This window comes from Anarrhichthys ocellatus, unplaced genomic scaffold (assembly GCF_004355925.1).
Source record: "Anarrhichthys ocellatus isolate YVR2014 unplaced genomic scaffold, GSC_Weel_1.0 scaffold32, whole genome shotgun sequence".
In the NCBI taxonomy this organism is placed as follows: Eukaryota; Metazoa; Chordata; class Actinopteri; order Perciformes; family Anarhichadidae; genus Anarrhichthys; species Anarrhichthys ocellatus.
The window spans coordinates 660,610-682,613 of record NW_022280062.1 but is presented as its reverse complement, the minus strand read 5'-3'; the positions used below and the strand labels follow the sequence as shown (position 1 = coordinate 682,613).

General features: G+C 39.6%; 1 protein-coding gene across 9 annotated transcripts in view; it reads left to right on the top strand.

Moving 5' to 3' along the window:
* st18 (ST18 C2H2C-type zinc finger transcription factor) overlaps positions 1 to 19,336 on the top strand; it is a 42,121-nt gene extending 22,785 nt beyond the window's left edge. For 5 of the 9 annotated variants that reach the window (XM_031865136.1, XM_031865135.1, XM_031865133.1 and 2 more), the window contains 19 exons: positions 179 to 209; positions 396 to 583; positions 5,652 to 6,365; positions 7,102 to 7,236; positions 8,129 to 8,219; positions 8,316 to 8,408; positions 8,968 to 9,176; positions 9,462 to 9,661; positions 11,612 to 11,857; positions 12,966 to 13,129; positions 13,630 to 13,692; positions 13,986 to 14,054; positions 14,307 to 14,369; positions 14,662 to 14,742; positions 16,098 to 16,319; positions 16,470 to 16,558; positions 16,672 to 16,775; positions 16,873 to 17,019; positions 17,151 to 19,336. In XM_031865136.1, the coding sequence (XP_031720996.1) occupies positions 179 to 209; positions 396 to 583; positions 5,652 to 6,365; positions 7,102 to 7,236; positions 8,129 to 8,219; positions 8,316 to 8,408; positions 8,968 to 9,176; positions 9,462 to 9,661; positions 11,612 to 11,857; positions 12,966 to 13,129; positions 13,630 to 13,692; positions 13,986 to 14,054; positions 14,307 to 14,369; positions 14,662 to 14,742; positions 16,098 to 16,319; positions 16,470 to 16,558; positions 16,672 to 16,775; positions 16,873 to 17,019; positions 17,151 to 17,291 (3,050 nt within the window). In that variant the 3' untranslated portion in view covers positions 17,292 to 19,336. The remainder of the gene's footprint in view (positions 1 to 178; positions 210 to 395; positions 584 to 5,651; positions 6,366 to 7,101; positions 7,237 to 8,128; positions 8,220 to 8,315; positions 8,409 to 8,967; positions 9,177 to 9,461; positions 9,662 to 11,611; positions 11,858 to 12,965; positions 13,130 to 13,629; positions 13,693 to 13,985; positions 14,055 to 14,306; positions 14,370 to 14,661; positions 14,743 to 16,097; positions 16,320 to 16,469; positions 16,559 to 16,671; positions 16,776 to 16,872; positions 17,020 to 17,150) is intronic. The other 4 variants (XM_031865134.1, XM_031865138.1, XM_031865137.1 and 1 more) reach the window with 4 other exon arrangements.
* The last annotated feature ends 2,668 nt before the right edge of the window (positions 19,337 to 22,004 follow it).

Genomic DNA, 22,004 nt, shown 5'->3' with positions numbered 1-22,004 from the left:
TTAGCTACAAAACAAATATTTACAGAACATTGTAAAACATTTCATGAGCAAAATCGCCCCCAAAAGTAGTGAGTCAGTTTGAACCTTTGATGACGAATAAGTCGACAGATGCTGTGCTGCTGTAGTGGAAATGTAAACATGATGTTTTATCTGTTCTTTTTGGGTTTTTATTCCACAGGGCTGGCCGACTGCATCACCGAGACTCACAGGTGAAACTTTATGACGTGAATTTTCTCATCTTCATTCCAAAAAGGAAATACTTTCTGTCCCAGATCATTTATTTATTAAGAGGTTTTTTATTTCTTTTATTTCATAAAAGAAAGTCTCAAATTTTAATGGGTTTTTTTCCGTTGACCCTGCTGTACCTTTTTGTCCGTTCCCCTCTACCCCTCCAGCCCATATGGGTCCATGGCGAGGAAGAGGAGTGCTCAGGAAGGGGTGCAGGGCGCCCCCGTCAACAAGAGAAAGTCCCTGCTGATGAAGCCCCGCCACTACAGCCCCAGCGAGGCATGTGAAGAGGAGAGCGAGGACCTGGCACCGCCACAGGACAAAGAAGAGCTGAGGAACATTGACACTCCAGCAGGTAAACAGATGTCCTGTTGTTTTGTCTGTTTTGATGAACAATTGACGCTGAATTTTAAAATCCCATCTGTTGCATTCATATTTCCCTCCCTCTGCCATCAGCCAGCAGCCGCAGTCATTGTGCAGTGGAAGTGAAAGACTACACTGCTGGGTCCACATTAGTTGTGTCTCACGTCCACAAATTGAAGTTTTGACAGCTGATCTGCCATGATATTTTTGGCGTGGCTTTACCCTCTTTTGATGAGGCCAGATTTCAGACCCCTCATCTGTCCTTTTTCAAAAGCCAGTCCAAAACCCATTGAATCCATAGAATGAGCCACTGAATGGGGGGAGTGCACCAGTTCACTTTGGTTTAAATTAAACTTCCTCCGTTTCGTTGAAACTGAATTAACACTGATGTCGCCTATTGTGAAAAACAAATGAGGCGTCAACATTGCTTGGCGTATGTTTTAATGTTTAACAGTTTTTATTTTTACTAAACCACAAAAAAAAAAAAAACATTTCAGCAACAACAGTTACAAATTGTTTGCTTTCTCTTATGCCACTCTCCTTTTTCAGCGAGCGAAAATGTTTTCTTTTTTCCTAATGAATCAAATTTTGTGCATTTTGGCAACAATGTTTGTGGCGTAGATGTGCATTCTCGCCCACTATAATCTGCACTGATTTGGTATATTTTTAACGATGTAACTAAGCAACAAACGTAATTGTCCCTTTCAAAAGCTTTTGTTAGGCCCTCTAACACAGTCTAATACATAATTAGGCATAATGTCTACAGCTCATTATAGTACACGTGTGTGTAGTTAAATGGACCAGGAGAGTAGCTCACTGAATTGTGTGGATTCATTGGAAATGGAATGTATTTGTTTCCTGGGTTCATATTACATTACAATTATCGAAGTAATTCACTGTGCATCATCAGTTTTTCCTTTTGTTGTGGATTCTAGATACTTTTTCTATTCATCATCCAGAGTTGATTGACAGCTGTATTTCCTTATTTGACCCTGATATTCAGTGGACCAGCTTTAAAACTAAATGCTGGCAGAATAAACAGGAGTCTGAAGAGTGTCAAATGAACATGTGTATTGATAAACAATTCCAGAACATATTTTGCTGTTATTGTCAGATTTGGGGGCTATTTTCTGCAAAAAAAACTAAAATTGGACAAGTGGACTGGAGGCAGGAAGATTTTTTTTGTTGTTGTTGTTGCTGTGGGAAGCTGGTTATATCTGCATTTTAACAAAAAAGGGAGAAAAATAAGCCTCTCGTTTGGTCGAGCCACACTGCGTTCAACTCCAGCCAACTGCAGCCCTGCTGCAGAGTGCTGGTAATGGCTATTCTGGAGTACAAACTGTTCACCTGTTCCAACACACAAACCACCGGAGGGATCCAAGTTTTTTTCCTCCATCTCTTTCCTTTTTTCACCGCACTTCTGTGTCTCTGCGCTAGTATGCGTGTGTGTGTGTGTGTGTGTGTATAGGCCTGTGTGCTAGCGTACGCGGCTGTGTCAGGCCGTGGAGTCCATCTGGATGAAAAACAAAACCCTTGTTGCTCGACTCATAAATGTAAATAAGTGCAACTGGCTTTAATTTTTCATTCAACAGGGTTTGTCTTTAAACACCTCTTTTCAAATATTTTCACAAACTGAATTTATATATATACAAAAAATAGTTTGTCTTTTTGTTGTTAGTGCCACATATTTTGTTGAAGCTCTTTTGGCGAGGATTAAGTTCTCCTGCTGCTCCCACTAATAATAATAATGTATCTGTATCATCCTAAACATTGTGTGATCTGATTCTCACAATCCATCAATCTATCCATCTTCTCAACCTATCGAATATCTGGTGTCTGGCCACTTAAGAGGATCTGGGTCCACAGTCCGGCGCTGAAAGTAAAAACCCTCACAGTCCAAAGAGCCTTAATCGAGCATAAGTTTGAATGCTTTTGGAGGATCAAGAGAGATTTTGTTGAATCAATCCAGATGATAGCTTCCCATTGTTAATCACTGACCATGACTTAATATAATCAGTGGTGTTAATAAAGTGTTGTTTCAGTGTTGTTGCACTTAGGATAACTCTAACCCTCTTTGTCCGTTCCACTGATCGGGCTTTCAGCGTCACACATTCTTGTGGCTTTCGGCACGTGACCGGGATTTCTGGATTTATGCTAAAAGATAGACGGCCAAAGGACAAAGGCAAATTAAATATTTGAGAGCACTTAGCAAAATAAGCTAGAGAAAAGAGGCTATATGAAATGACCAATTAATGTGAAATTTAACAAGAAATGCATATATACAGTGGGTACGGAAAGTATTCAGACCCCTTTAAATTTTTCACTCTTTGTTTCATTGCAGCCATTTGCTAAAATCAAAAAAGTTCATTTTATTTCTCATTAATGTACACTCAGCACCCCATCTTGACAGAAAAAAACAGAAATGTAGAAATTTTTGCAAATTTATTAAAAAAGAAAAACTGAAATATCACATGTTCATAAGTATTCAGACCCTTTGCTGTGACACTCATATTTAACTCACATGCTGTCCATTTCTTCTGATCCTCCTTGAGATGGTTCTACTCCTTCATTGGAGTCCAGCTGTGTTTAAATAAACTGATTGGACTTGATTAGGAAAGGCACACACCTGTCTATATAAGACCTTACAGCTCACAGTGCATGTCAGAGCAAATGAGAATCATGAGGTCGAAGGAACTGCCCAAGGAGCTCAGAGACAGAATTGTGGCAAGGCACAGATCTGGCCAAGGTTACAAAAGAATTTCTGCAGCACTCACGGTTCCTAAGAGCACAGTGGCCTCCATAATCCTTAAATGGAAGAAGTTTGGGACGACCAGAACTCTTCCTAGACCTGGCCGTCCAGCCAAACTGAGCAATCGTGGAAGAAGAGCCTTGGTGAGAGAGGTAAAGAAGAACCCAAAGATCACTGTGGCTGAGCTCCAGAGATGCAGTAGGGAGATGGGAGAAAGTTCCACAAAGTCAACTATCACTGCAGCCCTCCACCAGTCGGGGCTTTATGGCAGAGTGGCCCGACGGAAGCCTCTCCTCAGTGCAAGACATATGAAAGCCCGCACAGACTATGAGAAATAAGATGCTCTGGTCTGATGAGACCAAGATTGAACTTTTTGGCGTTAATTCTAAGCGGTATGTGTGGAGAAAACCAGGCACTGCTCATCACCTGCCCAATACAATCCCAACAGTGAAACATGGTGGTGGCAGCATCATGCTATGGGGGTGTTTTTCAGCTGCAGGGACAGGACGACTGGTTGCAATTGAAGGAAAGATGAATGCGGCCAAGTACAGAGATATCCTGGAAGAAAACCTCTTCCAGAGTGCTCTGGACCTCAGACTGGGCCGAAGGTTCACCTTCCAACAAGACAATGACCCTAAGCACACAGCTAAAATAACAAAGGAGTGGCTTCGGAACAACTCTGTGACCATTCTTGACTGGCCCAGCCAGAGCCCTGACTTAAACCCAATTGAGCATCTCTGGAGAGACCTGAAAATAGCTGTCCACCAACGTTCACCATCCAACCTGACGGAACTGGAGAGGATCTGCAAGGAAGAATGGCAGAGGATCCCCAAATCCAGGTGTGAAAAACTTGTTGCATCATTCCCAAGAAGACTCATGGCTGTACTAGCTCAAAAGGGTGCTTCTACTCAATACTGAGCAAAGGGTCTGAATACTTATGACCATGTGATATTTCAGTTTTTCTTTTTTAATAAATTTGCAGAAATTTCTACATTTCTGTTTTTTTCTGTCAAGATGGGGTGCTGAGTGTACATTAATGAGAAATAAAATGAACTTTTTTGATTTTAGCAAATGGCTGCAATGAAACAGAGTGAAAACTTTAAAGGGGTCTGAATACTTTCCGTACCCACTGTATTTCATTAATCTGCAATAATACTGCTACACATGCATCACATATGTGGTACCTCATCACACCCACAAGGATTTCAAAACTCAAAAGTCAGGAACGTAATGAGGCATCTTCCAAAAATAGATACTTGACATTAGAAACAATCAATTAAATGATCTACTAATTATTTCCTGCAGCATTATGCGTTTTAATGGTCTATTATGGGTTGTTCATAATTTACTCTAATTTTTTTTTTTGCCCACGGACATAAGTTAAATTGACTCGACATTTCTCTTAATTCTGACACTTAAAGCTATTTTTCAACCACTTCTTTCAAGCTTCTCATAACTATTTTCTTAAGAAACAGCAGTTGAATTAGAGATGCACATTCCTATGGAATTTAATTATCTAATCACTTGTATTTTTCATATGTTCACATAGTAATGCCACTCATTACTGTGGACACTGTTAGCCGTTGTGCCTTTATCGTTTTTTTTTGTAACCAAAATCAGTCAGTTTTTAAGGTGTATAGTTGGCTTCTCCTAAACCAAATTCTGCTGCTCAGAAAGTAGCAGCTAACAGAGATTTCTCTCTTTTATCTTCATGTTTGTAGTTTCCTCCATCTGTGTTTTCAGGAATCCTCTTCACTTTCCTTGTTCACATCTCTCGAAACAACTATTTATGTGTTTTTTCTGTGCCGATGACAACATGTTGCTGCTTGGTTTGCACTTAAAACTACACGTACTTAATGAAAAACAACTGATGTTCACTGTCCACGGCACAGTCAATCCTTCTGTAATCTTGTCCTAAATCTGTATTGGGTTGCTGCACCAATTGGAGACACAAGAAAACAATTGTGTTTCTCATCTCCAGGTTTCATGTTCAACGAGCAGACAGAAGGGTCATATATATGTTTTCTAAAATATGCTTGAGAAATTGCTTGGAAATCTTGCAACCTTATGATTATCATTTCTATTGCAACATGTGTTCTTGTAAATCCTCTAGGTTATAAAAAACATGTTTTTCCTCAACATATTTGTAGAAAAGTAACAGAATCTAAAACCTTTAAAAAGGATTTAGAGAAGATTATCATCGACATACAATTCTTATTATGTGTGTGATCGAGGGGTTTCAAAAGAACATGTTTGGTCCGTTAAGTCTTGTAAACACATAAAATAATAAAGAATTGTCTTGTTGTTTTAGATGGGAACTTGAGCGCAATCAATGGAGTTGCCTACAAAAATGGCTGCCACGACGCGGCTGCAAAGTCCAGCGATTCTCTCGGATGGTCAGAAATCACATCCGATGGCTCTCCGCAGTGTGAGCCGGACGCATCCGAGCCTCTGATGGATGAAGATGACGAGGAGCTCCTTAACAATGAAAGAGAAGACCAAAGTCGAGACAGGATGAGTGGGACGTCGTCGCCACAGAGTCCGTACAAAGACATGAGGGAGGCTGAGTGGGAGCCTCTGTCTCTGTCTGCCAACTTGAACGGCTCCCACTGCAGCCCCTCCAGAGCCTCTGAAGACCTACCGGGCAGGAACGGCCACGTGAAAGAGGAGCCTCACTTAGAATTGGGTGGTCCGATGGGTCGGGCGAGTATTCTTCAGGCTGAGGCTCTGAGATACAGGCCGCTCCCCGCGGAGGAGGACAGTGAGGGGGAGGCGGAGGTGGAGAGGCCGCCTCAGCTGGACGGCTGGGCTTTGGGCCTCCACGAAAGAGGCCTGGAAATGGGCCGAGGGAGGGTGAACTTCAGCCTGTTGGAGCAGGCCATAGCTCTGCAGACGGAGCAGAGGCAGGTCCTGCACCACGCCTACAGGGAGATGGACCGGTTCCTCATGGGGCAGATGACCAACGAGAGGAGGCACCACAGGATGATGGACATAGACAGCAGGCTCAACTATCATGGAGGAAAAGGTAACAACATGCAGGGAAAGACCCATGATGTAAGATGATCTAAAGACAATCACAAAGGAGCGATCAGTTTTCACGAATGTACCTTCATCCGGCCTAAATCAGACAGGCCACTTGTGATTTGGATGATTGGTCGCTCAAAAAAAACCAAAAACATTAAAAGGAATAAAAGAAGGAAACGCATGGGAGGGGGGGGAAATCAGAGAGAGGAAATCCTCTTACGTACTAAAACATTTTGGCAACAAGTGAAGTAATAAATGACTAAAATAAAGAAGAATAACATTTTCTGATGGAATTGCTACTACTCAGAATATTGGATTTTGATAGGAATCCACTGGATATTTAACCATGACCATAAGTCTTAAATCCTCCTAAAGTACCTCTCATGCTTCCCTCTGATTCTTCAAATCACTGCAGCTAAATGTGTAATCCGAGATGTAATCTTTCGATGGATGGGCATTAAGAAGTGAATGTTGAACTGCAGCCTTAACTAAAATGGCAGATTAATAGATGCATTTTGTGAAAAAAAGTGTCTAGCTTTGCATGATATTTCAATGTGTCGACCTATGTACAATATGTGTGCAGGAAAGTGCAAGTACATTATGTGTCTATTTCACTTATTTCTACATTTCTTGATGGAACACACGTAAAGACAGGAAGGATTTGGTGCATTAAGGCATCGGTACAGTGGTTGTATTATATCTATTTATTGTGAAATCTTGTTTTACTGTGTCCGCAGATTCTCCACGCACAGATAAAAAGGACATAAAGTGTCCGACTCCTGGCTGCGATGGCACCGGTCATGTGACCGGCCTGTACCCGCACCACAGGAGTCTGTCTGGGTGTCCTCACAAAGTCAGAGTTCCTCCAGAGAGTAAGTCACACAAGCACTTCTGTTTTTAAATAATGGATGATTTATACTTGTAAAAACTGCCAGTTGAAGGATTTATAATCTGTCACAGTAATTTAAATCCTCTTAGCACGAACCCAAAGACAAGAAAGACCTGCTTATACATTTAGTTCAATTCAAAAGATGTGCATGAAACTTTTCAAATAAACTTAGGATTAAGGATGTCTTCTCCCTCTCTCTTTCTCTTAATGTGCTGTAATGTGTGAATATTGAATTCTTCTTCTTTTCTTTTACCCCTCACATTGCCGATTGTCAAGTCATTTCAATATAACTCAAACATTCAACATTAAACAGTAATGTTACAAAAGGAACAGAAAAAGTAATTAACTTTTTCAAAAAAAGCGCGTGCTCTTAGACTGGAGGCAGTATTTGCAAATCAAAGGGCTAGCTAACGCAGCATTCTAAAATAAATAGACAACTCCAACAAACTAATTGGAGAATGTGTACAGAAAAGAAGTTTCTAAGGATACAGAGCGGACCTTTAACGACGCGTTTGTTTTGAAGAATATAATCGGCTGTCTTGTTACGCTCCTCTTTGCACTAAGCTATTTACATTTCAGGCACATTACAGCATTCCTCACAAAGCCTTTTGTTTGTTTTTTCCCGCTCCCGTTTCTGTAGGATCTTTACTCTATAGGCACTAATGTACCAACCAGTTACATAAACCATCATTTAAATATGTGAAAATGTGTTTGTTTTAGTTCCAAAATGCTCTGTGTATATATATATATATATATATATATATATATATATATATATATATATCATCCTATAATCTTCCAGCTTGATTCTGTCTTGTTGAATTATTTTGGGCTCTCTCTGAGCTGATCTCCCCTCTCTGTCCTCGTCCCCTCAGTCCTGGCCATGCATGAGAACGTCCTCAAGTGCCCTACACCCGGGTGCACAGGAAGAGGCCATGTCAACAGCAACCGTAGCACCCACCGGAGGTACGTCCACAGCGGAAAAGCCATTAGAAATCTGCACCCTGTTCATAGACGAGTTACGGTATTAGGCTAATGTGTTTGATTTCCTCCCCGGCCCAGTCTCTCAGGCTGCCCCATCGCCGCCGCCGTGAAAGTCTCCAAACCTCAGGACGAGAGCCTGAAATGCAGACAAACACCTGACCGCTCACCGAGGTACAGCGCACTGCCAGATAACGCTGGGGGGTTTTTCACTGCTATCAATGTGGTCACATGTGCAGGACGATAATTACAACGAGCGGCCAGAAATCATATTCAGCTCTGGAGTGAACTGAAGTCGCAAAAGCGGAACTGAGGTTATGCAAAGAAGTGATAAACACTATTATTGTGGAGGGGAGTGTGGGATATTTTTATTCACTGATCCCAGCAGAACGAACGGTCTATTTTGAGCTTTCCAAGCAGACATAAGCAATGGTTGCTGGTCCTGCGAGTTCCTCTCTATTAGAGATGATAAAAGAGCAGAACTCTTTGTTCCCTGTGGATATATCATGGGCAGGATGCCCACTCCTACTATATTAATTAGTCTGGCAACCTGGCTGTGGATCTACAACACACATCAGATCCCAGACTATGTACAAAAGCACTGGCATCCCTGAATGGTTCAAAAACAACATCTTTACTTAACTGCTTAATATGAGCTTATTGGGCACTTGTTATTTCACAAGGTTTGCACAATAAAATTAAGTCTTTTCCCCCCCAATTTGTCTCCTGGTAGAGCCATCGGCTTGATAAAGAAGTTCGAGATGAACCAGTTGAACTACAGGCTCTCTCATCCAGTAGCAGCCTTGAAAACGAGCCTCACAAAAGACATGGACAAGTACAGCCGAATCCGCTTTGATTACGCCAGCTTTGATGCACAGGTCTTCGGCAAACAGCCTCTGATGGGGACCAACCAGGACCAGGAAATGCCACATTTCCCTGATTGTAAGTTTCACGTATTTTATTTGCGGCAAAAAAAAAAAAAAAAAGAAGCTATTTGTTAACATGGTACTGAGGGTGAATACATTTTTTGTCACATCTTTTAGGTATGTAGCCTTTTGTTTTCTATCACAGATCTACATGCAAATGTGAAGTTTGTCATGTTTTAACGGATTGCATCTATTGTTTTGTATCAGTGGTTGTTTATATTATTTATATGTGCCATCAAGTTTAGATAGTAACACCCGGTGTCTCTGTAACTCTAATGCTCGCTAATTATTTGTCTTTTAGCACCTCAGCAGTATCATGCCTTCCTCGGCGCTCCAGGTGGCGGCTTGCCCACCTCTGGTCAGCACAGCCCGCCGAGTCAGTTCAGAAAAGAAGACGGCCTCCAGGCCGCAGCAGCGACAGCCGCCATCCTTAACCTCTCCACCCGCTACCGGAAGAACATGGAGGCTGTCGCCGGCCGGCCCTTGGCAACCTCCACAAAGGTAATCAAATTAGACCACTTGGAAAGGTATTTAATGTGGTCATTTTAAAGGAACTCTGATTTGTGTATAAAAAGGGACGACATCAAAAGGCAGAATTTGGCAAAGGGAGCTTGGCGCTCTGGTGGCAGACACACAAGGAGTTTGCTTCTCCATGAAGGCTTTAATGTACACAAATGAATAGTTCTGTAATCACATCAAAAAGAAGAAATACAATCAGCCTTCTTTACCAATTACAACTACTCGTCAATTTTTTAAATAAAACATGTGGTACTGTATTTTGTTTCGACATCAGCTGGCATGTAAAAACCCTGAACTGTTGTCTGAAACTGCTTCTTGCCCGCTGCAGATGGCAGAGGATATTTTGCTTAGTGACATGATCCAGGATAGGCTGTGTGTCTACACCAGATAGCATTTAAAAGCATTTTCATGGATTAAGCCAATCAGCTAAAGGAGTTAACATCTGAAAAGTTTAATTCGCACAAATTCCAAACTCTTCTTGGAAGTGTACGTGGCTCCAAAATCTCTTCTGCTGTCGCTAAATCTCCGACGCGCCATTGTGTTTAGCTATTTCCAAACTTCATGATTAATATTGATCGCATTCTGTGGGTTACATACGTGCCCGCTGTACTGTAGATGATTCAAGGTTTCCACACCTACACAGCACAGATCCTTGTCTCCCAGCTTGTTGAGCTGAGAATGTGGCCCCGTACCAGGTACCAGCCCACTGAATGAATAAAACAGTGTTAGCAAGTTAATCATCTGTTCTCATTTACAGCTTAGTTGTCTTGGAGAGACGTACAAAATAAAGAACAGCTTTCCAGTCTGAAAAAAGGGGCCATATTTAGAGTGTTATATGTCGTCGGATGCTTTAACTTATCTGCATATGTATATTATGTGTTGAGATGTATCGCACACAAAAAGCACCACGTAACTGGCCTTTAAAGTGTGAATACAAGCTGTTTCTTTTTACTTATTTAAAAATCTGAGACGCTGAAATCATTAATTAAATCAATAAAAGAAAAGAATAATCCTGGGTTTAAGTTTTTAGTTAAAAACTACATTCAAATCTTAATAAATCACAACAAATGTTGCACATCCTTTGGTTTTACTCTGGTGTTATTTTGACGAGGTGCACACATCATCCAGTGGCTGGATAATTTAAGTGGACAGCCACATCCAATGTTCATGCAAATCATCCCCTTTAATTAATTTGAAAAGCTCCCTTTTGTTTCAAAAAATAATAAATAATGATGTATAGGGTTTAATGGAACATATTCGTTGAATAATTGGTTTCATTTATGGAAACGGATTTCAGCATTTAACGAGGTAAAACTTTTAACACCATAAAAACAGCCATAAGTCATCATGCTACTGCGTTTCAGCACAAAAACGACAAACACATCTGTCAGCGGGGAAACTTATGCCACATTAAGCTTTTTAATTTTTGCTATAATAATGATGACCTAAAACCAGCAACCTCCCCCCCCAGCTGCCATCATGGTTGTGTGTCCTAGAAAACAGATGACACAGCTGTCACTGAAAAACTACACACCAGTGATTATTTTTTTTTGTGTTCAGCAGAATTAACGCTGGCTTAGTTTGGTACTTTGTCTGGTGTGAGATAACCACTGCATGTATTATTTAAATATGTTTGTTTGCTCTGCGTTTCAAGTCATTTTTAAAGAGAAATGTTGTTGGGTTCAAGTATACCATATCGCTGCTGTCATATTAATTAGACATCGTGCGGTTTTATTTACATTCCCTTTTAGTGTAATTAGAAAATAGGTTCTATTTTTATCCCCTGATTCATTTGTTTTCTTATGTTACTGTAGCACGCTCTGCAGTGATATGGGAGGCATGCTTTGTTTATTGTACCCTTCTTCTATACAACATGTTGTTACTGGTATTAACGTGATTAAATGTTGAGGGTTAAACTTCTTTGCCCTTTAGGACATGCTCATAGAGGTGGATGAAAATGGCACCCTGGACTTGAGCATGAAGAAGTGCAAGGACAATGTGAAAGCCCCGACAAAACCCCCTTTGGACGACCCGCTGTCCCTTTCTGAGGCCGCTGTGGCCAAAGGCGGGAGCGTGCTCATCAGCCCCGCCTTCTACCAGCCGCTGTGTGAGAGAGACAGCTGGGACGGCCCCATCCCTGTCAACTTCAGCAAAGCTCACGTGTTACAGGACGCAGAGGTACAAAAACACCACAACCACACAACCACTGACACTTTGGTTGTGATCTAAAAATGTCAGATATGCAGTAAGTGCAAGAGAACAGTGAGTTATCATGTCACCAAGCGAAGACAAGTCAGTTAAACAAAGCAGCACAGTAACAGACTACAAAGTAAAAGACTGAGAGAAAAGGTGGAGAATAAGGTTCATAGTTTTAAAAGGAGTTTATAAACGCTGAAGCTCTACATTTCTCTAAAATGTTGAAATCAGATTGAAATCTGTTCAGTTTAGCCGTGAAAATCATATTTTCTAGAAGTTTCCTCTAATATCTATCCCTTTACCCCTAAAATTGTTGCCAGATTACATAGTTCTTTCCAGGAATTTACTGTTTATTATTACCATTTCATTTCCAAAGATGGAGGTCGAAGGCTTTGTCTCCTTGCCAACAGCGATTAAAGAATAGTTTTCATTTGATTTATTTACCTTGTTGACCTAAAAGTTGTCGAATTTAGTCTGAAAATAGTAAAAGTAGTCAACTTTAGTCCAAAAATACTTGAATCCACCTAAAAAGTTTTGTAAGTGTCGAATAGAAAACCCCACCAGGTTACTAAATTCCCCATATTTTACATTTTGTGACATTTTCGAAGACAAGGGACCATCTTCAGATCTTTCAATCTAGAAAACAGGACTGGTCTCCACATATCATTCAAGTACCAGAATGAATATTAATCCGGGCTTTCCAGTTTCTCTTTCCTTTATTTCACCTTTGGCCCCCATTTGTAGTCGTTATGATAAAGGAATAACCACATTTGACCTGCTTTTAGAAATCACACCCAACATCTGGTGACTGCACAATCTTGTCTGTAGAAAAAAAGGAAATCCATACGTCATGGCCATACCTCATGAATACTATGTGGATTAAGAATGACTTTAAATGGATGTATGGTTTACTAGAGTATAAGTATCCTTAAGCATAATCGTGCTGTAACCCCCAGGGCTTGTGTTTTAAGAGTATTATACACTGCTTTTCATTAATTATTCACTTTTAGGTCATCGTCGATCAGGTCGGTTTTAGTCCAGACAATGAAGGTCACGTTTTGGTTTTTTTTTACATTTTCTGTCTCACCAGGAGGATTACGATCACATCTCTGTCCTGGAGGACCAACACTACAATGTAGACGGCAGCATGATGAGCCCCAAAGCCAAGCTGCTATTACGAGACGCAAAGAAAGAGCTTCTGAGGTGCGTCACGCTAAAGAATGAAACCTCCCCGCTCAGCCGACTGTGCATAACGTGAGCCTCCCTTTTAGCTGGCAGATGGTCAGTATTAACGACACACCGTAACTTTGCTTAAGTGGGACAGTTTGTTACAAGTGAGCGCTGAGTTACACGTCATTGTAACTGGTGTGTCTGCAGGTTCATGTGGAGCAGAAATGTATCTATTTGAAAGTGAGTTGTCTCCCTGTATACCCCCGTACAAGCTTACAACTCTTGTAGTTAGAGTGCATGCTCTGCTGGGTCTCCTCTTGAGAATCACACCTCGAGAAAAAAACAAAAGTAGGATCCTCTAGTTTCTGCAGCACATCACTCCCCCCTTCAGTGACATTCAGAGACACCATTAAACCGAACGTTGAGCAACATAATAATAATTCTTCTACTAAACTTCCCCGCTGTACTAACTTTCCTCGATTTTTAATGCCCATGAAAAAGGTTCTCAGCGTTAGAGAAAGATTCAGTTGGAGCTGTGGGAACCAAAGTAATCTGTGTATTTAATGCTTTGTGTTCTCCTGCAGCTGTCCGACCCCAGGCTGTGACGGCAGCGGCCACGTGACGGGGAATTATGCATCACATCGGAGGTACCGTAAAACAATTATGTCCTCATTAGCAGCAGATATACAGACAAAAGGGGAAACAGTGCTGATTGTTTAATTGTGTTGACACAGTTGCTGGCAGAGTTAAGATTTCAAATCATGTGTCAACTTTCTTAAAAACATGCTGACACGAGAAAGCGTTCTCGTCAAGAGGAGGTGGAATCGTGTTTTCAAATGATTTTGTATGAGAATGCTTTGAGACATTGTGTTAAGATGATTTAATTCAGCTGTGATCAAAGAGTGCATTAAAGTGACTGTTAGCTCTTTATCCTCTCCAGTGTGTCTGGATGTCCCCTGGCTGACAAAACACTCAAATCACTGATGGCAGCCAACTCTCAGGAACTAAAGTATGTGTTTGGGAAAACTGTTATTGTTGCTAAAGGATTTTGTACATTAAACTAGGCAGCCTGTTTTGGGTCAACGCTTTCCCTTCCTTTACTTTCCCCTTCTCCCTTCCACACCAAGCATGATTTCTATGCACTCCACATGAAGCATGTTGGCTTTTGTACTACTTTTCTGCACATTAGCATGAACCCGTCGCTCTGCTCGCAGTCTTTTGCTGTAAAAAGCACCTGGTCTCTGTGTCTCTCAACCTGCAGGTGCCCAACACCTGGTTGTGATGGATCCGGACACGTGACTGGGAATTATGCTTCGCACAGAAGGTAGCAGAGAAAAATCAACGCAACTGAGCATGAAATACATTTGTCAGATGCATGACATTCAGACAGATGGTGAAAGTCTCACTTTATGCCGCAAACATGCTGCACTTTTCGAATTCTTGTTTTTATTGATATTTTTTTGGCTGCCGATATCTCCAGCGACTAGACATTTACTGTGTAGATTTACAGCTTTAGATTTCAGACCTCATAGCGGCCTGTAACTACTTAGCTTTTATTTTTTACTCTTAAATAGATTTCCTCCATGTTAACCCATACTGTCGCCAATCATTTTTAGCTTGTCAGGATGTCCACGTGCCAGAAAGGGAGGTTTGAAGCTCACACCAAACAAGGATGACAAAGATGAGCAAGAGCTTAAGTAAGAGATTTTTTTTCCCCTCATCCCATGCTGTCATTTTTTTTTTTTTTTCCTTTTTTGTTTAAAAAAATAAAATAAAAAGATAAAACATTGTGAAAATGCGTCATGCTTTTGTGCCCCGGGGCATTATACCTGGAGGCCATTAAGTTAAACAAAGAAAATAATACTTCTCTTGTCGTAACATTAGTGAATTATTTTCTAAGGATTAATAGCGTGTTTTTGTGGGATTTATTTTCAGGATTTTGTATTTTTTCCTATTTTCTGAATGGAATATCTGGCTTATTACTCTCCACTGAGTGCTTTCTTTATAATTATAGTATATTAAGAAAACGTCGAATTGCCCACTCTGATGGCATCGCACTCATTTGCAGCTTAATCATTGTCTGTGAAAGTGTTATTGGAAAAAAAATAATGTAATTGATTTGCAGTTTAAATCCAAAAGTCAGATATATGAGCCCTTGTTTACTTATACATCTGGACACAGATTTTTTTCTTTTTAATTACTAATGCAAGGCCATGAGCTTAGGAATTAGACTGGAATAGATCTCATACACATTGGGAGAGAAAAGGGGGGGGAGGGTAGCAAATGTCCCTAGATTATTGTAAACAGTGGGCCATATGGCATGCCTCCATTGTCCTGATGCCTTGCATCAAGCTACCTACCTGTAGTAGATGTAAGTAATGGCACCGGTGTTGTTTTGTCCTCTAAGTGCTGCTGCTGTCGAGTAACGAAATGCTGAAACAGGCTTTTTGCAGCAGCACTCTACAGCATGTGTGCCATTTGTATCATCTCAGGTGACCTTTCACCTTTATCAATAAGGGAAAGGGTTCACCACCTCCAAATTACATTCTTTCGCATGAGGGGATACATGACAATTATCTGTAATTCATGTCACTCCATTACTGACCCGCAGGAAGAAAAAAAAAAAAAAAAAAACAGGCCTGGAAATGCAACTGACAAACTCTTAATGATATTCAGCGTGACTTGTGCTTTTGTTTTCAAGCGCAAACATCAGCAACCTCCGAACGCACGCGCTGAACACAGCGTCCGTTCTAACTCAAGTTTTAGTGGATTAGTAACTTCTAGTTAATGCGATTATTTTTAGTTTTGGCGACTTCATTTTTAATCAGCATTTGGCTGGATTAATCAACTTAATGGTTAACAAATCTTCCGGTCTAGTTGTTGAAACAGAGGTTTTTTTTAGTTTTTTTTTTTAATGATGTGGTTGTTATTTTACGAGCAGCTAAATGTCTTTGTTTTCTCTGCAGCATAGAAATGTTATTTAATGCAGGTTAGTTACATTTTCCCTGTGTGAGTCAGCAGTGTTTACAACATGTATGGGTTTCTCTGGTAGGTGTCCAGTAATGGGATGTGACGGACAGGGCCATATATCAGGAAAATACACATCCCATCGCAGCGCGGGCAGTTGTCCACTCGCTGCCAAAAGACAGAAGGAGTCGTCCATCAATGGGCTGCCCTTTGCCTGGAAGGCCAATAAACAGGAACTGCCCCATTGTCCCTTGCCTGGCTGCAATGGCCTTGGACATGCCAATAATGTGTTTGCCACTCACAGAAGGTGAGGTCGCCTGTCCTCCATTTTATCTCTAAACAACACTGCTGGTTGACATGTTGCATTCTCAACTCTCATTCACAATCTCTCTTGATGCTGAAGTTTTGTGACATTCTCCCACCTAAAAACTGTCCTTTATGACCTGCTGGACTACAGCTTGTCGGGTTGCCCACTGAACGCACAGAGTATCAAGAAAAAGCACTCGGAGGAGGAGATGATGACCATCAAACTGAAAACCAGCAGTGGTAAGATACCCTGACATGCCGTGTGGTAGTTTGCAGTTACGTGTATCTTGGCAAAGAAAATACCAATGTTTTCAGTTTGAACATGATGAATTAGATGATATGCTCCAACTCAGGTGTTGAAAACAAAGAAGATATTCAACATTTGGATCATGAAATTAAGGAGCTGAATGAATCCAACATGAAAATAGAAGCAGATATGATGCAACTTCAAACGCAGGTAAATATCTACTCGGACAAGTTTATTTAAAAAATTCGCTGAATTTGACGAATTCTTTATAATTTTTTTTGTGCGTGTGTGTTTTTGTACCCGAAAGCAGATCTCGTCTATGGAATGTAACTTGAGGACGATTGAAGAGGAGAACAAGATGATCGAACAGCACAATGACAGCCTTCTGAAGGAGCTCGCACGCCTTAGCCAAGCTCTCATTAACAGTCTAACAGACATTCAGCTGCCTCAAATGGTACAGTAAGCCTTGACCACAGCCTCCACTACAACTCACTATATCTAACATGGAAGAAATGTCATTTTCTTTGAATTGTCATTTTCTGTTGTGCTTGCTTTCACTAATAGTCAAACATGTTTTTGTTGCAGGGACCCATCAGTGAGCATAATTTTGAAGCCTATGTGAACACATTAACTGATATGTACAACAACTCGGAGCATGAATACTCTCCAGAGTGCAAGGCCCTCTTGGATAATATCAAACAGGCTATTAAGGGCATCCATGTTTAAGCTGCAGAGCTACCAAGAGGTTTCTCTGACTTGGGATAATGGCACTAGATAGCTCTATTTTACTGAAGAGTGATGGCTTGGCTGCATGTATAAGACGAGGCTTTTGGAAATGTGTTTCCCGGTAAATACACTGCACTGAGAAAAAGTACCAGCCAGATTTGTAATGCTTTTACTGTTTCTGCATTCAATTGATATGTTTATCTTGGTGAGATTTTTACCCCTCTTGCACTTAATTATTTTGTATGGTTTGCTTGATTTTAATCTGTATCTGTTCATGTCACTTGTATTATCGCTATTTATTATTATTATTATTATTATTATATTTGTTCATCAGTGTATTTATTTCCTCGATTTTTATTTATTCCTTGAATTGTAAATGCTTGATAATTAAGAAATATGTTTGACTTTCTGCACATTGTAAATTTACATAGAAGCACATTCCAATTTCATGGCATACTTTCGCCATCTAGTGTTGAAAAACTTATATTATTATTATTATGATTATTAAACCATAAGTTGGATCTCCCTTCAAAGTAAAAACCTACCAAAACGACTAAGAATCAATATTTTTAAGTATTGCTTTTGCTTTCTTTATTGGAAACTGAATGTATGGTGAGACAAAGTGAACACTGAGATGAAAAAAAAATGCAATGCAACTGTACTGTACCTTTTCCTTCTTAAACCAATAGCAGCTGAATGCAACCAGGAAGTGACACTGAGCAAAAATGCAACATCATTCGGTGAACTGAACGCCAAGATTCTGCTTTGCATAGAAGAAGAGTGCAACACAAATCAAAAATCCACTTTGTCAAGATGTCTTTTTTTAAATATAGATATTAAACTGCCTTCTGTGCACACACGTTGGAGTGTGCATATAGTATGTGCCTAAATGTATATGAATCCATAAAGGTATACGAGTACTATGTTTTGTGGTAGGACAGTATTACGTGGATGGTGTCTAATTTATTATACAGTACAATTATTTTCATAGGAGGAAACGTTCCTGATGACTGTTTGAATACCGGTGTCTCAGTAGCTGTAATCTCAGAGGCAGGTTTTGAAATATCGCGACTGAGATTGAAAAGTCTGGTGTTTATTTTACCTTTTGCTAGCATGGAGAGGGAAAAAAAAAGGAAGGAATGAATAAAAAAATAAAAACATCTATTCCTGTTTGATCTTAAACTGCTTACAAGCCTTAACACTTCAACCAGTCTTACAGTTTGAATATTCTTGTAACGCTTGGGGCAGATTTGAATAGTAGCTATTTCAAAAACCGAGCTGTCTATACCAACACAACTCGCATTTTGGTTTCAATCATTAAACGCAACAACAAAACAAAAAAAAAGTAATGAAAACACAAGACAAATGGTAGTTATTGGCATCGATTGCACTTTTGTATCCAATTATTTTGTATTTTTAGTTCAACGTACTGCCCTTGGGTTTAACAGAAAGAGGGAAATGTGTTGCATCACTGTTCTATACGGTGCGTGTCTCAATTTTACATGAAGTTAATCCCAATGACCCAGTAATTCATTTGAGCAATACATTTTTCATTTCTGCAAAATGAAGTCAAAGAAACGTAGCCGAGGACAATTCGAAGAGAAAAAAAATGTAACAGCAAAAGAGCCAAATTACAGAAAAATGAGACTCTATTGTATCCAAAAACTCAATGTTTTAAAGAGTTTTGATCTTTAAAAATAAAACGGAATCAAATTCTTTAAACCTAGCAATCCTTTATTTATAATTTTGTATATTTAATTCCTATACCACACATTGTTTGCTCAGGAAGTTTTGTGAATAATATTTATTTTTCCCTGTTAGTATTTGATGTTTTGTAATGTGAAATGCTTTTTTTGTGGAACGATATTAGTATGATATGAAATTGTATTGTATTTTCTTTTCTTTTAAATTAAAATGTAATGCTTTTTTTCAGTTGAAGTAGTTTGTAAATTGAAAACTTCCTATTACTTTTACTATTTCATAATAAACAGATATGCGCTGTGTTGTACAGTTTGTGTATGGTAGAAATAAACTTTTCAAATGGTTGTGTGGTTTCTCAAAGTCTTAAGTCTTAAGTAAGGTCTCACATTTCCTTATGCATTAGCACCACCTGGTGGTGAATACAGGGTACTACATCTAGAGTGACAGGGAGTGGTTGATGGAGTCCAGATACTAACAGCTGCTGGGGTTAGAAATCATAATAAAGGTTTAAGATGCTGACCGTGTAACTGTAACGTCCCAGCGCAGGTCATCCATCTGTCTCACCTTCATCTGATCTCTCTACACTGACCGAAAAATACCTGAATAAATCAAAGTGCACACTACAATATTCAATTTATGCAGTTTAGGGCTACAACGAATGATTATTGTCATTATCAGTTCATCCCCCAATCATTTTCTTAATTGATTAATTAATGTTTGGTCTATTAAATGTGAAGTCACAACTTGCTGGCATCTTCTCATTACTTATTGTAGTCCAAAACACAAATATATTTAGTTTACGAACACATAAGACAAAGAAAAGCAGTAAATCCTCACAATTCAGAACCATGTTAGATCACTTTTACTTGACAAATAACACAAACATTCAATCAATTATAATAATAGTTGCCGATGAAATTTCTCTCAGTCGACTATTCGTTCCATTTCTAGCTTAGAGACTTTTCTTTAAGGGGAAACGAGTTTGGTCGCCCACGTAAAGTGACAGATAACAGAAGAGACACGAGTCAAACAACTTAAGAAAAACACACAGACACAAACTCACAGATATTAAAAGAGGTGTGTAGCTCAGACGCCTGCTAGGCACTAAACATAATCAATAAATAACAGGCTGATCAAACTTAGCTCACCTGAAAACTGGAAGAATGAAAAGAAACAATAAATCTAAAATTTAATTAAAAATAAACATCATTAATTAGCATAAAGTGCTGTTAAAAAACACAAACCATATAACTCAGGAAAAAAGTATCAACCAAATGACCCTTAAACAACTCACGTTTAAGACTAATAAAACTACTAAAGAAGAGGATACTCCTTCAAACTACAGTATAGTTTGAACTCCAACACCTTTTCTAACGACTCAGAGTCAAACAGGGACGAGCGATGATTACAGACTGTATACATGTCAAGATGACTATAAATATGTTTGCTCAACACCAATACGAAAAATTATTTGAGTCATGCCACAGGGGCCCCGTCTCGCTGTAATATTTACTGTATACGTACGTGTGTGTGTGTGTGTGTGTGTGCGTGCGCGCGCGCGTAGAGAAGCTCGACGGCCACAAACAAACTCTGACCTCAGCTAACCCTACTGTAGTCAACAATGTCTGGTTACATTTGTCTCATAATGCAGACGGCCACTAAATAGTTTGTTTCATGGAAATAATATTAGCAGCAAGTGTGGTCAAATCCAGGATCTTGGTTTTGTGTGATTTTTAAAGTTGTATATTTCCATGAAGGCCTTAGCTCTGAGGACACCGAGGTCATGTCCTCACTCAGTACAGTAATGATCTGAGGAGGAGTTTACATTACAGCATTACACAATCTTATATCTAAAAATACATTTAATAATTATAACAAAATAAAAATGCTGCAGTATCTCTCCACTAGTATTGCATTCTTTTTAGCGTAATAAGGTGCATGAATAAAATGTCCCTCCTGACTATATTTGTAAAATCCTGGCCCTGGTTTCATGTTCCACATACTTATGACGCTAAAACAGACCTTACTTGTAGTGGAGAAGCTGATCTTGATTAGTCAGCATCTTATGGCCCCGAGTGACACAACTAATGATCCTGACATATGAGTATAGGTCCAGTATTCAACTACTGAACCCACATTAAAACAGTAACAGCAACATTGTGGTCACGTAGCTCAATACGTCTCTGTGTTACGCAATGAATCCCCCGAAGGAGGAAGTCAACAGATTCTTCTCTTTAGAGAACAAACTGCAGGAGAACGACAGCTCTTCACTGCAAATAAAATGAGTATAAAAGATAAAACGATATTTCTTACGATAAAAATAAGTTAAACACAAACGCTTCACTCTGAATGCTGATGGATTTTTGTTTAGCTCTTCTACTTTGTCAACTAATTAACCAGAATGTTTTGATCATTTTCCATTCAACATTCAAAACATTTTTTGACTCCAATATCTCTGTTACTGTTTTATTGCAATAAAAAAAAGACATTTAATTTTCTTGAAGTGACTGCATGTCTTCCTCTTAGAACAAGTCATCTGTAGTATTATCAAAGGACGAGGTGAAGCGAGGTTTCCCATCGTTTATTCCCACACAGGCCAGTGAAACCAGCTGCAGGCTAAATTTAAACGTTTCCTTTAGGGAGCTGTGAGGTTACGAGGTGGGTGAAACTTTCCAGGAACCTTCAGATGTTGAACTCCCTTGTTAAAAGGAAATGGTAATGAACAGGCTTATCATGGGGATGTATCATTCCTGACCTATATTTCTTACTCCGTATGCTTTTAGTCAACCTTTATCTGCTGACAGATAGATACGGTCCCATAAGAGTCGCTTGTTGCAGCAGCACAAGGACAGATTTAATACAGATAGAGAGTAAATAGTAAGAGGCATTTCAAAATAAAATACAACAGAAGTAGAAAATATAAACTATACAAGAGCACTTAAAGACAAAATGTGACAAAAAAGTAACAATGGTGTGGTGTAAATAATAGCAGAAGAGTCAATATGGTATAAT